Genomic DNA, 16,972 nt, shown 5'->3' with positions numbered 1-16,972 from the left:
AACAATTACTATACATAGTAGGAGCAGTTACCACATGACAGGATGAGACAGACGGTCCCGGCCGTCTGAATGACGACCTTTTTCAACCAAATCCTGCCGCCAACTTGAAAGATTACGGTAATCACAATTTTTCAAATTTCCCTCCGAGAATTACAACACATCTGATGGCATTTTAAGTATATGATTATAATTTGTCAATATTTAGAGGAATGTAATCTAAGAACTTAGTATTAGATTGGCAGTGTAAATAAATCTTTTGTACGGATTTCAACACTTGAAATAATAATAACGACAACAACAACAATAATAATAATAATTCTTCTTATTAATAATAATAATAAGAAGAGGAAGAAGAAGAAGACAAAGTACATTTTCATATCTACAATATAAGTATCTTCCAAATAAATTATAACAAAATATTCGGATTAAAATCAATCATCTCGATTCAGAAAGAAAGTGACAGTGAAATAATAGATAGATAAGGTGTTCACAATGCGGTCGTACTAATCACCCAGTAAAGAAATTCCAGTGACACGTTTCTCTCTACAGAAATGCCTCAAGGGCGATTTAAGACCGCAGACTGGGGGAGATACAATCGCCAATGAGATCAAAGCGTTAAAAGCGACGGGTATTCGCGAGGTCTAACAAGAACAAATAACAATGAATAAATCAGTCAGATCTCAATGACGAGGAAGATAACGTACGAGCTCCCCGATTGCCCAATAGTGATATCTATGGAGCTGTTTTCATCAATTCTGTGTGATCAATCACCACATATTTGAAATACAAAGTACAGTGATTATAGATAGCCAATCGAAGTGATACACTGAAGCCCTCGTGGTTGATTTTCCGGTGATTGAGCACTTGGTTCGTGACGGTGTCCGATAAGATTATTAACGGAGTATGAATAAACTCCACTTGAGTTTTAAAGGATGAGAAAAGTTAATTTGAAGATACAGAACAAGAATCAATTGTTCTGACCATTCTTCCATTAATTCTATTATAGTATGATTGGTTGTTGAAATTTTTGATGAGGGAAGACAACTCGGTGAATTTTTTTATAATTTTTTTTTAATGTTAATGGCCTTTTGTTCGAGTAGGGTGTTACGACATAATTTACTACTTTGACACAGCAGAAATATGAATTATTCAGAATTAAATTGTGACCTTGACCTTAAGGAGATGAAAACTTCATTTAGTTTTCATTCATTATTCGTAAAGTGTTATTTTGTACTTGAGTCATGGGTCCAAAATGACACTTTCCACATATGCGATAAAAAATAGAGTTCGGCAGATCGAGGAAAGCAATTTTCTGATTCTGAAGATTTTTTTTTCACTTCATTTATTTATTTAAAATTTTATAAACCTCCAGGTTTATGCAGGTGTATACAATATGACAAATTATATTGAGAATATAACGAATAAGGCTGATTATATATAATTTTTTTTTACCGATTTAAACTTTAGTGTTATTTTGATGAAAATTGCTCAGTACTTGGATACATTTTTTTTCAATGATTTAACAAATGTACGTGTTTATGGTGCGGGAAATATCCCAGCCATGAGAAGTCCATGAAGCATTGACTCTCTATGTTGATCATAGAGAGGACCTGAAGAGATTTGTCTCTCAATTCTAACTGGAATATATTGAAAAATAGTAAACAACCAGGGAGGGGTGAAACAGAAGTTTTATTTTATGAGTCGGGAAATGGAACGGATGTCGACACGTCAGTCAGTTCTGAAGTGAGTGAATACACACAGTGACCGAGATTGGGCGATAATGACTGACTGATTGTGAGCTCAGTGCGCGTAGAGTTGATGTGAAGAAAGGGAATATGAGTAGTGACAAAGGAATTCGGAGAACTAGACGAGGGGAAATTCCTAGGACGAAAAGTACTGGTGACAAATCACTATTCAGTAATTCAGGACATGATTGATTTGTACTAATTGAAATTAAGATAGAAGAATTAATCAATGAAATTCCCTACCATGTTTTGTTTAGTTGTTATAATTTAACGCTTCGCAATGGTGAATCACCTAAAGACACTGTCTCAAGCGGATTAATAATTTTTTAATTATTTCATGGATTATCCTAGATACTGGGGATGATCATCAGCCGCTGACCAATGAAATGACGGGGAAAATATCTATAGAAGATGTCAGGGAGCGCATGCAGGTGACATTTCACTTGTTATAAATATTACAAAATAATAATAAGAATTTTTCCGAACTGATGTTCATGTTGAATGAGTGATTATCTCGAAATATGAGGTAGATAACTATATATTTTAAATATTGACTGCCGTCGGTTTCTTTACTTAAATAAAGACATTTCGAGTAGATTCGCTTCAAACATCTCAATATCTTCGATTTTCATATCTTCCCACCCAAGTGAATGCATTCTTTGAATTAATTAAACACATTATTATTTTACAGCGGCTGCAACAAGATGTCTTAGCTCAAATTACCAATCGATTGGATGATCTGGTCGCAGAAGTCGTAGAAGGAATAGAAGACATTGCACACTCGGGGGTTAAACGCACTAGGGCAGTAGAAAAATTATACCATGACAAAAAGTAAGTTTGTACCTTTTATTTCATATATACAAAAATAAATTTAACGTAAAAAATTGCTATGTTCGCATTGCAATGATAGACCATACTTGCAATCAGTAAAAGTGCTCAGCGCGATATTGGGAACCCCCGATTCGTGTCTCGCCTGAATTGAAGCGCAATTTTTTTTCTTTATAATTCTAAATTTTCTTCGAATTCTTTTTTGTACGTGGCGTACAACTCCTGGGTTATGTGCGACAGGGTTGAAGAGGAACTCAGTCCAAGATACCTCAAACACACTGTAAAAACCCATATAGTGTATACATGGAATAAATGATTAAGTGATTTACGTACATTGATCATGACGGACTAATATGTACATGTCCTATATACACGTCAATTTTTGCACAGACGCAATGAGTTCATTTGTCACATGACTACCACTGGTCCATTTTGCCCCTCCTTTCCTCAATTTCAGACGCTACAATTTTTTTTCTCAATAGAATAGTACTTTTTTGCTTCATGTAATGTAAAATTACTATTTCCATCCTACCCTGGTCTCGACTTTTGCAGGGACGTTGGAGACTCTGGAAGGCTACCAGAGAAGGAATTTCGAATACGAAATTCCGTCCTCACGGACGTATTCAACGATGTGAAACATGTCCGACCAATCTACAACGTTTGGTTAATGATATTACTATCACTATTCCTTCACACAATTTCAAACGACCTCATCGAGAAGGGAGAAATGAATTTGGGATTTCTCACCATGGCCGCTGGTTTGGCGAAGTTCCCCACCGTCATCAAGCTTTGGAGTCTGATGTTCAAGTCATCTCTCCTCGTTTACATATTTCACAGCTTCTGGGCGCATCAACGACTGAAGTTCCACCCCAAATCATCACTCGTTAAAGTTTGGGACAAATTGTGGTTGTTAATTTTCCTTGGATACCAGTTAACGTTTTTATTCTTACCTGCAAAGGCGGTCATAGCAGCGGAACTACCACCTCCATCCTCATTGATCATTGTTATGGAGCAAGTACGAATGGTCATGAAAATCCACGCTTTTGTGAGGAGCACGAGCCCTAGAGTTACGTCTTATAAAGCACATACAGAGGGTAGAGAATTGAATTATCCAGGATTTTCGAAATTTCTGTACTTCATGTTTGCACCGACACTTATTTATCGAGACAGCTATCCGAGAACGAAAACCATCAGCTGGAGGTTTGTCGTTTGGCACTTCATAGAAGTCGGCTTTGAGATGTTCTTCGTTGCATTCTTCCACGAAAGATTTATCCTCCCGACGTACAAGAATTTTGGAATAGAACCAGTCACAGTGAACAACGTCTTACCACAAATATTCAGTTCATTTCTGCCTGGACTAGGACTCTATCTCTGTGGCTTTTACTGTCTTCTACATTCGTGGATGAACGCTTGGGCTGAACTACTCAAGTTTGGCGATCGTATGTATTACAAAGACTGGTGGAACTCAGTGTCTTATGGCAGCTTTTACCGTAATTGGAACGTCGTAATTCACGATTGGCTGTACACATATATCTACAAAGATTTCTATGAAATTATCTTCCCGAGGAAGAAGGCGATCGCCATGTCTTCGGCGTTCTTCATATCCGCACTATTCCATGAGTACATCCTCAGCATTGGCTTTCGCATGTTTTATCCGATGATGTTTGGAGTTTTCCTGGGAACCGGATACCCTCTGGTGTGGCTGACGCAGAAAAGATCTCATTCCTTCGGAAATGTCTTCCTCTGGTTCTCACTGCTGTTTGGTAATGGAGTACTTCTCAGTGCCTATTCCATGGAGTATTTTGCAAGGATCAACTGTCCTGGATTTGGAAGTGACCTTAAAGATGTGATGTTCCCGAGAAGTTGGATGTGTAACAGTACGAAAGCAGTGAATTCTTGAAGACTAGTTAAATTATTCAAGTAAAAGACATGGGAATCGATGTTAACTTCCTACACGAAGAGAAATAGTTTGTAAACATTACGTATCTGTTCTGTAATCCTGGAGCGACATCTACTGGAGGAAAATTTTACAGTGCTGCAGAGAGAAAAAAATGATCTTAACACACGAGATTTAAAATGTAGAACGAAAATATCACCGTCTTTATATTGCCAGATATTTATGTGGCAAGTTCGCTGTTAAGATATTTCTTGTGAATGTCTACATATAAATGGTCCATTGTTGTTGGTTATTAATTGCATAAACAAATTAAATGTAAGGAATTTTTGTAATTTTGCATGTCCCCAATTCACTGCTTTTACCGAAAATGGACGCAAAAACCGTGGAACTTTGCAAGAACATTCGAAAGAAAAAAAATGAAAGTAAATCGAAATTTTAAGGTACGTTCCTGTTTTAAATCTATCTGTACATGAAGAGTTAACTATTACAGTAATTTTATGCTATTCTAATTATGAAACTAAGTAGAGTACGTCGAAACTACTTCAGATATCGCAATTATAATTTCTAACTTTTAATAAAAATACATATTTACAAGCAAACCAATTTCCAAGAGGTTGAATTCATTTAAACTACTATTTTTCGGCATGTTATGAATCACTACTTGAAGATTAACGTGCAATAGAAAGAAAAAAAACGGAAGGGGTTGATCCGAAGAGAAATGCTGTTGAAGGAGAGAAAGAATACAGAAACAACCAAACAACACAACAACCTTAAGTCTAAATCAGCACTCTCCTGCTCACCCTTAGCTTTATCCTTTAATTACTGTACGTGATCAAATGAATTAAATAACAACTGGATTTTTAAAACAAGGAAATATATTTATTCGCGAGCCTCAGATCATTAATCATAGGTCACCGGAAGAAAAAGATAATACGTCATGATTATGTATATGTACATGTATACACATACCATATGCACATATATATACATGTAAACATACTCACTCCTTCTCTGTATTATTTTTCAATATTCTTTTTGTCGTTTTTTTATACATTAGTTTTCCATTACATTTTACTTTACATGTACTATCGCATTTTGCATACGTAGACACTATAGTTTTTACAAGTTAATGAAATATCTTCTTCTCAGTGCCATCAATTGGGTTGGAAATGTATTTTTCTTTCTCGATTGGGCAGTACATAGTTTAAAAATTTGTTACTTTGAACTTTTATAGTGAACCACATTTTCGTCATTCAAAGCTCTCAATCTCCGTGTCATCGGCAACAATTATTCTACAATTTTTCCATCCCTATCTAAATAATTTATTCCGACAGACTCTTCAGTACTCACAAACACGAGTTTAACTGTTAAAAAAGTGAGAAACGGAGAAATAATGTTATTAGTATTATTACCGTACCCATGGGCGCAGGATCGAGGGAGAAATAATTGTTGTATTATTGTCAAAGGGAAGCACACGACGATTTAAACCGGTTAACATTTACAAACTATTATCGTTGATTGAAGACCTTCATATTATTTAGAAAATCAATATTCACGATCCGGGTGGTAAATGAGTTGCAACAGAAAGTGAAAAAAAAAATTTAGAGGATTCATTTTCAGATTTTTAGTTCATCTCCTGGAAGACTTCAAAAATCAACATAATATTCGAAAATTCTGACAAAACGAGATACTAAAATCCAAGAAAATAAGGCAAATGTTTAAGTCTAAGGCCTAACTGGAGTATTTTTCGAAAATCATCTCGATAGTTTCGTTTGACAGCAATTACAGTAATTGAGGAATCTCTGTAATTTACCTTTGTACACAATGGGCCCAATGGCCAATTCACATATTACCTGCCAGAATGTTTCAGTGAAATGATAATTCCCCTCGGGCTCAAATTCAGAGATATCCACCAATAAATCACCCTGAGATTGAACTTACTCATTCTGTATTAGAACTTCATTTCTGACTTTTTTGACAAATATCTCGGAATTGAAGCGAAGTTACAAAGCATTCGTAGACCTTCCTGCAGAGCAAAGAGAGACACGGAAATTATTTCAATAGAAAATTCGGTATCATAATGCTCCCTTCGACCATTTCTCTTCCCCTAATTCAGTAGCGAAACGTTAAACCGAGAGAAGTTAAGAATATCTCGCGATCTAGGGAAAATGAAGAATAAATAAAAAAAAGCCGGGTGCCGGTGACACTATAATTTTAATTTCGATGTTTATTTACTCAATGGGAGGGGGAGGGGCTTCACCACCATTGCCACCCCCAGTTCCCCTTGAAACACTATCCCCTCGCTACGTTATCGTTGTATCCACTCAACCCAATACATCAACGTGACACTATAACCGAATATTTAAATTATTCCCTAATGAAAATAACCCGATTGATTGGAATCAATCGAGTCAACGGTGTAATCCTTGTTAGGAAAGCACAAGCACATAAATTAAGTTACCCAAGTAAGACATTTGCTAACTTCATGTATAAGACTTTTTCCTCATTGGTCAAAGTATTCGAGACAGGAAACTCGAATACGGCGCACAGCGCGCAGTTTTGTCCCTTTCATAACTCACGTCACCATTGAACCCCATTAGTCTTAAACTCCCACAAACGTTGGGATTCCCCTAAATGTAAATACAAAAATGTCGCTGTCTCCCTCAGATTCCCAGATATTCCCCAAAAGCTCAACTGCGAGACAAATCAACTGATCTCGATTCACCATTTCACTACTGAATTGTTAGATATCAACATTGTGGCCCGTGAAGAATGTCCCATACTATCCCACCCCCACTTGAAATGACATAATTTTTGAAAAATACAAATGTCGAAACGTCGGATAATCTCATTATTTCTACAAATGATTGCCTGCGTTACTGAGAAACGCCGGGCATTCAGTAATCTTCATTTACCTAATCCCACCAGTGCCTCATCCATAAGTTCATCATCAGTAATACAGGGCGATGCTGCTGAATGCGGTGATGGTGGAATGACCCTGGGTGATGGAACTGGACTCTTGAGAATATGCACAGACACTGATGGACTCGGTGGAAATGTTGGCGGTGGTGGAGGTGGAGGTGGAGTATTTCTCCGGACAGGAGTTTGAAGGCTCATCGCTCTTTCAGGAATACTCGACAACGAAACCTTTCCCACATCCTTCGGTGTTGAAAAATCCAACAGCATATCATTCGCATCAGCACTAGGCACTGGAGTCGTTGATTTAACAGGTGCATCTATCGACAATGATGTATTTGAAGACATTGGAAGAACTGATGAAGTTTTCTCTTTACGATCGTCTGATTTGTATTTGCTCAAGGCAGTATCAGCTGGTTTGGTGCACAGATTCAAGCTCTCCGAGGCAGCAGATAATGAGGAATCTGACGGGGGAAAGGTTGATGTCTTTGATGAGACAATAGTGTCCGACGTGTCGGCATGAGGCAGGATGTTATCATCATTTCCATCACCTGTTGGAATATTTTTCAGAAATTGAGGAGTTGAATTCCTAGGGTTCATTGTCAAATCCTTGCAGACATCCCTTGTCTCCACGTCTGGTTGCATCGACAAGTTCGTGGGTACATCGGAGTCATGGGTAACAGGTACATTTGATGATTTTAGAAGAGATCCATCAAGTACGTTGATGCTCATCAGTGGCAAGACAGTCGATGAATTGTCCGACTTATTCTGGGTCACTTCACGTCTCTCCAACAAATCTGAGGATTTCAAGCTCGACATATTCACGTTCTGAATCTTAGAATCGATCTTACTCGTCGACAAACCCTCCAAGAATTTGTTTCCGCCGTGCTCGGAAGCTGGCAGTTTATCACTCGTTGATTTTTTATCACCCGAGTCTGTGTTTCGCGCTGACAACTTTGGTATCTGAAAATTAGTGTCCAATTGCTGTTTGATGAGACCCTCGACCAGCATCTGAGGAGGAACACTGGACATTGATGCGTGTGCAGCAAGAAGTTTGAAGGCCCTTTCCGTTTCACTCTCCTCTCGCAGAGCTGATGGACTGGCCTTTCTATCCGTCGACTTTGATCCAAACAGTCCCCCAGATTTCTCCCCCGACTTTGGCATTCGCGATTTGTCGCGACTTCTGCTCAGATCAGTGGCGCCTGAGCTCGACATTTTCGGTGATCCTGACGATTTTGATGTGATGTTTTTCGTGAGAATCCCACCTCCACTCGATGATCCTGAGGTCGACTTCATTGAGACTTTCTGACCCGGCAAACCGACCTTGTTCGACATACCTGCAGCATTCATGGCTTGTTGACCCTTCAGAGAGGACTGCGACTGAGGCTTCTTCGAAGCCGGTCCGGAGTTGACCCCAGGCTTTAGTCCAGTGTGAGTTTTCGGGGATCCATTTCCCGATGACGACGATCCTGATGAGCTCACTGAGTCTCTCCCTCCACCAGAGGACATCTTCATGTTGCCAGTTTTCGAGTCTTTAGCCCTCGTCTTGTTGATCGTTATCTTCATTCCGTCTGAACTGTGTTTTACCATGTACTCACCAGGATTTTTGCTATCAGTCGACGGACTGTTTTTTCCTGCACTCTTACCCTCGCTGCTCTTCGTTGATGAGGTTGGAGGTCTTTCCTTGGAGTTAGATTCCCCGGATTTACCACTGCCGTTTCCCTCGTCGCTGACGTGTTGAGCGTTCTTCAATTTATCGATCACAGCACTCAGAGAGCCTTTACGGTTCCTCGCTTGTTGCTGGGCCGATGTTGATTTACTTAGGTCGGAGCTACCAGAAGGTGGAGTACTGCTTCCACTACCGGGGAGCGATGATTGGGCCTCTGAGCTCGGAAGAAGATCGATTGACTTCACTTTGCTACTTGAGGATTTTGTCTTTGGACTTTGGTGACCAGAACCACTGAAGGATAATGCCGAAGAGGATGCGGTTTTTCGGTCTTTGTCTCTGAAGGGATCTTTACTCGAGGATTTTGGCTTCGATGAGCTCTGATCGCTGCTCTTGCTCGAGGGAGAGTTGTTGGTTGCTGATTTCAAGGCAGACATGCTTGGCTTCCCGGAACTGGCAGAACTCCCGTGCTTCGGGGATGATGTGCCGTGTTTTGGGCTTACGTTGGCAGATATACCTGTACAGTTAAAAAAATAAAACGTAATGTCAGTGTTTGACCTTTTAACAACTTATTTAAAATATTTACTGTTAAAATATTTTGTCTGAATCTTTCGCCGCGAATTTCGGAAATTTTTATTGGATCGCAATTCCACCGAAATTGTAAAATATCTTTGCATTCAAAAGGTAGAATTTCATAGAAACATCAAACTGAACTGTAAAAGTTCATTTCATATTCTCCAAATGCGATTAAGGTAGAAAAAAAAATTTCGATTTCTCTTAGAATGGAACTTGACACTAGATCTTTGTGTTACGATTATTATGTTATATCCTGGCCCTTTCCGGGTTAATGGGCCCTACCCTGTCTGAACTCTGCAAATGCACCGAATTCGCATCCCTTGAATGGAAAATGTAATTTTCTATAAGAAACCACGTGAACCCCGAGAGGAATTGCCAAGCATTGACAACAGAACGAAGCCTGTCACTTCCTAGCATGGGTCTGATGTCAACCGATGGTGATGTCAATCTAGACCAACGTTATTTTGATAAGGCACCCGGAAGCCCGATAAGTGAACCTAGTTCATAGCCTGGTTCCACCTGATTGCCAGGCTTGGAACTTTCTACAGTGGTGCCCGCTTCAGCCAATGGTCAGACCAATGGAGTCATAAAATTATGAAAAATTGATTGGAGTCGATTATTTATTATTTTTATTAAAAAAATCAACAATTCTCTTATGTTAATGGTTGATGAATTTCAAGTTATAAATGGAAAATAAATTGGAATAAATGTAAATTTCATGTTATAAATGGAAAATAAAATAAATATGCGTTAATTTTGATTCCTAGTCTATTGAATTCCAAGGCCTGGTTGACGCCAGGCTTTGGTTTAGATTAGCTTGGCTCAGGTCTGCTTTAGTCTGATGGGCCTATGTTGGGCCTCACCCTTGGACCAAATCGAACTTCCCAAGCTTGGTCCAATGTTTCACTCCCAGCAGATCCCACGCTGGGTCCAACCGATGACGCCAGCCTACAAAGAGGCCTGGCTTGTCTTGATCCAAAGCTGGTCCAGGAACTCGAACGCGGAATCCATAGATGCGTTCAGTCGATCGTGGGACTTCAGACTCACATGTGTCTTCCCGCCATCGAACCTCCTCCTCGAGTACTGGCTCACCTCAATCAGGGTCGTGTCCAGTAACTCGTGGCGGCCCTCATTTGGGCCAAGACATTCTGACTCTCAAACCTTGAGAGCAGATGCCTGGAGACTCCATGCCCGGTCTCAGACCTCCAGAGCAACTTAGTGGTCCAACGGTGGTGCAGCTCCCGTCGGATTTCGAGCGACGAAATTTCAAAGTTAACCAGTCGAATGTGTTGAATCAACAAAATTATCAAAATTATTGCATTACCCTCTGAATTATGGTCCAGAAAACATGTGATTGTAATTATCATCAAAATCGGATTCAGCGAGAATAGGACTTAACACGTGAGGAAGTCATTTATTCAATCTTCACAAGATTGCAATTTCACAAGAAACCAATAAATTTCCCAGCTACTAACGAGTTCGAGTAAAAAATATTGAATCAGCAACGGAAAAGGCATATGATGACAGGACCACCTATATCACTGCTGCAATACACGGAAAGAAATTCGTAGTAGTTTACAAAATGCTACCACAGTAAAAATTGCAACGTAACATCGCACTACAAGACCATACGTCATTTATTTAGTATTTTATACAATTTTGAAATAGTATTTTGTTTAAAGTGAAGACTTTAATTTTCCTATGGTAATAAGTAGAAAAACGAATCGAGTATTTCAAAACTTTATTGATGTTCTGGTACTTATTTGGGTTATTCGCGTTCTGCAACTGGAAATATTCAGAGTAATTTGACACTTTTAACGCAAATTTTTATTAGTTTAATAAGCGTCTTTCGCAATGGTTTCAAAATTTTTGAAAAAATATCTCTGAAATTCGGGCCCAGATGATTCAGAATCATCTGAAACGTAAAGGTTTCATACTGTACTCGTACTTTACGTCTCTAAAAATCACGTAAATTGCGTTTTAAATATCGTATTTACGATTAGTGTTTTCTGTGCGTAGATCATGTTGAAGTAATAACCAGAGGCAACCTTATGCCTTGAGACAAACAGTTTCAAATTTCGTAGCGTTTTTACAAAATGAAGTCTTCCGTATCGCATGAGCAACTCAATTTATCAATTAATAAACCCGTTATTAATCTATCTATCGATCAATCTACGTATCAAAAATATTCTGTTGCCTCACCTGAGGACGTGTGTTTCGGACTGCTGTAGACCGGTGAATGTTTGGGGCTCGGCAAGGATTTGCTGGAAGTCGAAGAGCTTGACGAGGGTGTGCTGTTTCCCGACGACGAGGACTTAACCCCCGGCGATGACTTCCCAACAAGCGCTAACGGACTCGTATGCGTCGGCGAAGGATTAAACCGCTTAATCGTGGCCGGTGACGATGGCCTCGAAATATTCTGCTGAGGCTCTGGCTTAATACTGACAGAAATTGGTTTGGATAATGGATCCTGCGACTTAATAGGTAGTTTCTCAGGTGGCCCCATGGGACTGTCCTCCTTCTTTCGTTTCCTCCTCTTCTCCATCCTTCCCTTATCGTCACTCTTCTTCCTATCCCTTCTGTCCTCCGGATTCATGGGCTTTATCGTGGCTGGAGCGATCGGAGTGATCGTCACAGAACTGGATAAAGACGTAGATGTTATGGGAATCAACTCAATCCCAGGTCTTCTCTCCAAACTAATCCCAGGTAGCACTGAATTATAACTAGTTGGTGTGATAGTAACGCCACTATTTGTTATCTGTGTTATACTGAGTGACGAAGGCACCAAACTACTTTTCTCATCGAAAACATTCGGGCTCTTCTTCTCCTCTCGATTTTTTCTCGACTTTCTCTCCTTCTTCATGATTTCGTTATAATCATCAGGCAAATCATCAACCTCCATCACCTCAGATCCATTATCTACATCATAATCAGTGGAACTTCTCGTGTCACCACTGACAATATCACTAGTATCAAGATTTGAAAGATCCAATCCAGTGACCAAACTGACAGCTGCTGACGTAGGCGTAGGGGTTCTTGTACCATTAGCATTATCTCTAGATGTTGGTGTACCCAGGGGTGTTGAATCAGAGCTCGAGCTCTCGAGTAAAATTTCTCCTGAATCATCAGTCTTACTCTTGGGGCTTCTCCAAATGCCATCCGCTGCCTTTCTTTTTCTATTTTTCTTCGATCTATCCGACGTTGGTGTTGTCGAGGACATTCCACCAACTGGTGAACTCTTTCCTTGCAGTAGTGCACCCAATTGCAATGGATTTAACATCGTATTTTGTGTATCGGATTGGCCGGAAAACGACGGAAACCCGATACTATTCTCCGTTCCGGCATCTAAAAAAGACTGCTGCTGTTGATTTGTTATTTGCTGTCTCATACCATTACCATTCAATCCAGGCTCAACTTTAATATTACTATCGCCATTTGTAAAATCCATGGGTGTATTACCATCGTGACCGTTCTGGGGTCCCTGTAAATTACCACTGTAATTACCACCATTTGTTGTACCACCACTAGCACCGCTGTTGGTAATATTACTCATTGGAATTGAATTACGTCCTTCCCAAGTGTTGATGAGTGCTCTCATTGTTACTGGTATATTAAGGCACCTTTGCAATACTTTACTTATTACGTCAGCAGTTTTTTCATCATCACTTACACTGACACCGTACAATTTGCATTTAACAGCTGATATATCAGATAAATCGAGTTCAGCTGTTGCCATTGTCTCCTCAAACGGATGCTCGAGGCTTATTGACACATGCTGCCATGACAGGGCACTTATTTCCAACATTGTCGTGTGTTCGAGATCGTGACGTGCCATTGGCCGAACACAACTGGTGAGGAGAGTGTTGAAGAGGGCTTGTTGACGAAGATAACCGAGAATTCGTGGTACGTGAGCTGGATGAGTGAAGGGAATGCTACCCACCAGGACACCCTCCATGCTCTTATTCTCGGTCATGAAGTAGCAGTGCTGTTGGTCAGGAAGGGTTACGTACAATCCACGATTGTTTCTACTGTCCAATTGGCCGAGACTCGAGTGCTGGACGATGAGGCTTAAGAGGGGCTGAGGTGGGGACACATCGATACAATCGAGTTCAGTGACTTTTTGGATTTGATTCAGGAGTTCCACGCACATTGGCATCCTCTTCGCGAGCTTCAGAACGAAGCAAGCTGGCAGCATTGACGAATTTGAACCTGTCAAGGGGGCGTATGATGGGGTATTCTTACCCGTTGCTGAACGATTCACTGTCAGGATACTTGTTGTGGGGAGCTTGTGGGCTGTTGAACCTTCGAGACAAACTGTCACTGAGTGACCAATCTTACGAGTTATCACTGCTTCCGGTGTTAGTTGATCGCTTATGCGATTCTCCAGATCGATCAAGTCGTAAGGCGAGACGAAGTACGTTAACTTCATGGCGTGACCACCTTTTCGCCTCTCGAGGATACCTGGAAGAGAGATCAAAGGGTGAGTGAATGGTTAAGGGGATTCCTGGGAGATCGGGGTGGTATTCCGCCGAGGGGTAAAATCATGATTGCTGGAATCGTAAATGCCATCGAAACAAAAACCCTTACGTCTGAGATGATTCTATAAAGCATCTGAGTACAATTTTCAGACATTTTTTCAAAAGTTTTTCACGGCAATTTTGAATATATTAGGAAGACGCTTATTAAACCAATACAAAATCTGCAAGTATCAAATTACTCTGAGTCTTTGCCGTTACAGGACGCTCATGAAAAATGCGAGCAAAGTGGCGATCAATAGGGCCTTTGAAGTTTTAGTTACGAAGTAAAACCACTTACCAACTGGGCTTTTGTGAACGAGATTGAAAGGTTCCTTCATGAAAGTCTGTAATTGCGCTAAAACCCCCAAATCCGCTTCCAGAGACTGCAAAGCACTGAAAGCTTTACACTTAACTTTCTTATCAGCATTCAGCTGATAAATCGACGCAAGCCCTTCGAGTTGAGCAGTGAAATCTACAAAATCACCTCTCTCGAGACAAGAAACCAGTTCTTCACAGCTCTGAAAATAATTGAAATTCCGTTTTTTAACTATAAATTTTACCGTATCTTTTTATAATTTATAAAACTAATGGATATGAAAAATAGTTGCTACCTGTTGTTCGCTCTTTCCTTCGTGTTGAATTTTCACATCCTTAACGACTCCAGAGGGTTCCAGAAGCACCTCCAGGAAAAACATATCAGATGAGATGAATAATCCTGTCTCAGTTGTACTGGGTACCATAGCAAACTTCAATCTATAAAAAAAGTCAAGATAATCGATTAAGACAGTTACCTTCGAAGGACAATATACAGAATAGCAAGAAGTGTACCCTAATTGCCTGGTGAGACTCTCGAGCCTTTCTACCATTGACTGGAGTGATGTGACTTTGATGGAATGTTGGAGTGTGTCGAGACATTTTTGTAGCTGACCTTTCTCAACGCTGTCGATGGCAAACCTCTTGTCCTTTATGAAAACAGAGAATCCAAGAATGTTATCTTCTAAATATTAGGGAATGATAGAGTTCAAAACTTTAAATTAAAAAACGGTAGAATTCGAAACTTACGAGCATTGCCATTCGTAAGTTCTTAGCAGTTTCCACGAGACTCTTCAGTGCTGATGATTTTGATCGCAATTTCTCCATGAGCAGCTCCATTTGCCACTCTTTATTCTTATCCACACCGGTGGTCCCTCCAGTGGGTGGATGCCCACCTGAATCCCACAGAAATATTATTTAAACAGAGCTTTCAAATTCATCAAATTATTTATTCTTAATGTGAAGCGAAGGCTTTAAGTCATTCCCAATTGCTTCAACTGGCATTACCTGTCAATTGGCGATCAAGAAATTATCGAAAACGAAATGCAAACCTTCTATCGATCAAAACAAAGTTACATCTAATAATCTGGAAGTGATTTGTCCTATTCTACTCTTTCATTATAGGGCTATAATCAAGATAAAGCGCGAAGATGTCATTACATATAACGGTCATTAATAGATACTGATTTTAGAAAAAATTTCATTTCAAGTCTTTGTAAATCTGAAAGTAATTGAAACATAAAAAATTTCATATAGACATTTCTAAACGAAACGAAGTTACAACAAATCCCACGAGAACATTCCCCAATAAAAATCACTTCCCCAACATTTCGTAACATCTGCTCATCTCCAATTAACTAATTTTATTCTACTCCTCCAGCCCCTCATAAAGAGAATATTAAAATCCAATTGAATCCACACCTTTAATTATCGGGTTCATTACAAAAGGATTATAAGGTTCTCGTTGACATGTCGAAGTGGACGACAAATTAATCCAGCGAAATCTTCCAATTAAATACGAAATTAAAAGATAAACAATTGTGACACTATGGACATTCTCGTCCCAATTCAAGGCTCTTCCCCCATTAGCCAAAATCAATAGATCTCGACATAAGAAGTGATTAAAAATTAATTAGTAGAGAAGCAGACCAAGTGAATAACGAGTAAAAACGTTAACCCCCAAACACACACATTGTGATATTTTTTGCTCCAGAATGAATAAAAAATACTTCAAAAAAATCCTACATTGACTCGCCACAATTGTTGCCATCAATCAGCCTTTGAGTCAGTCGCAATTAATTAGTAGATTGTTCTTCCTCAAAGCTAAAAAGATATAAATTAAGTTGTGACCTTACCGAAGGGCTTCTGGCCATTAGTAGCATCCATAGACCCTCTTCAGAGATCCTATGAATGCCTTTTTACCCTGTGAGTCAATCCTTCACGGAAATTAATGACATTAAAATGTCCTGCTACATTATGACAGTAACATCTGCTTCACTGATAGTTTATCGTAGACTCCACCAACACTAGATCTAACCTTTGCACATCTTGAAACAAGTAGTCAAACGGTCGTTCACATAAACTCGAAGCGATTGGAGTTTCGTCGTACGAATACAGTGACAATATTTGATATATATATGTGTATAAATAAATGCCGTGACGACGACGCTTTACCTACTGGTCTGTACGACCTCTCTATAGATATACGAGTGAACTTATAGAGCTTGTGCACCAGAGACAATGATACCAGATGAGGAAGAAATTCCACGCGTGGAATGTTCGTGCGCATCTACTCCACGCAGGGAGGTAGTGCGCATGTCTCTCTTCTTTATCGACTCAAAATAGAGTTTTTTGTATTTTGGTGCGAATATTTTGATCGATATTTTAAAAAATTAAGGCCCGGTTGGAGAGGCCCACGTGATCATAAATCGCGAACATAAATAAACTGTTGAAAAAATGGTTTAATTACCGGAATTACCATAATTACCAGCCGACGGAAACAATAAACGAAAGA

At 39.6% G+C, this 16,972-nt stretch overlaps 2 protein-coding genes across 20 annotated transcripts; one reads left to right on the top strand and one right to left on the bottom strand.

Annotated features, from left to right (window-relative positions):
* Positions 1 to 3: 3 nt before the first annotated feature.
* LOC135161519 (sterol O-acyltransferase 1) lies at positions 4 to 4,789 on the top strand. 19 transcript variants are annotated; one of them, XM_064119179.1, is made up of 5 exons: positions 483 to 790; positions 1,659 to 1,917; positions 2,097 to 2,176; positions 2,437 to 2,576; positions 3,126 to 4,789. In XM_064119179.1, the coding sequence occupies exons 2-5, from the start codon at positions 1,836 to 1,838 to the stop codon at positions 4,471 to 4,473; spliced, it is 1,650 nt and encodes a 549-aa protein (XP_063975249.1). In that variant the 5' UTR covers positions 483 to 790; positions 1,659 to 1,835; the 3' UTR covers positions 4,474 to 4,789. The 19 variants fall into 19 exon arrangements, with proteins under 19 accessions (XP_063975255.1, XP_063975249.1, XP_063975246.1 ...); XM_064119176.1 differs by having other exon boundaries at positions 1,604 to 1,917; XM_064119177.1 differs by having other exon boundaries at positions 483 to 867; positions 1,685 to 1,917.
* Positions 4,790 to 5,327: 538 nt separating this feature from the next.
* Positions 5,328 to 16,675, bottom strand: LOC135161515 (mediator of RNA polymerase II transcription subunit 1). The gene is made up of 8 exons (XM_064119162.1): positions 16,314 to 16,675; positions 15,208 to 15,353; positions 14,974 to 15,107; positions 14,757 to 14,898; positions 14,444 to 14,663; positions 11,831 to 14,089; positions 7,386 to 9,569; positions 5,328 to 6,496 (listed from the first exon to the last, which is right to left on the bottom strand). Exons 1-8 carry the CDS (start codon positions 16,342 to 16,344, stop codon positions 6,474 to 6,476), a joined length of 5,139 nt encoding a protein of 1,712 aa, XP_063975232.1. The 5' UTR covers positions 16,345 to 16,675; the 3' UTR covers positions 5,328 to 6,473.
* Between the last annotated feature and the right edge of the window lie 297 nt (positions 16,676 to 16,972).

Source organism: Diachasmimorpha longicaudata, chromosome 4 (assembly GCF_034640455.1).
Source record: "Diachasmimorpha longicaudata isolate KC_UGA_2023 chromosome 4, iyDiaLong2, whole genome shotgun sequence".
In the NCBI taxonomy this organism is placed as follows: domain Eukaryota; kingdom Metazoa; phylum Arthropoda; class Insecta; order Hymenoptera; family Braconidae; genus Diachasmimorpha; species Diachasmimorpha longicaudata.
The sequence above is the reverse complement of the archived record's forward strand: the minus strand, read 5'-3'. Positions and strand labels throughout refer to the sequence as shown.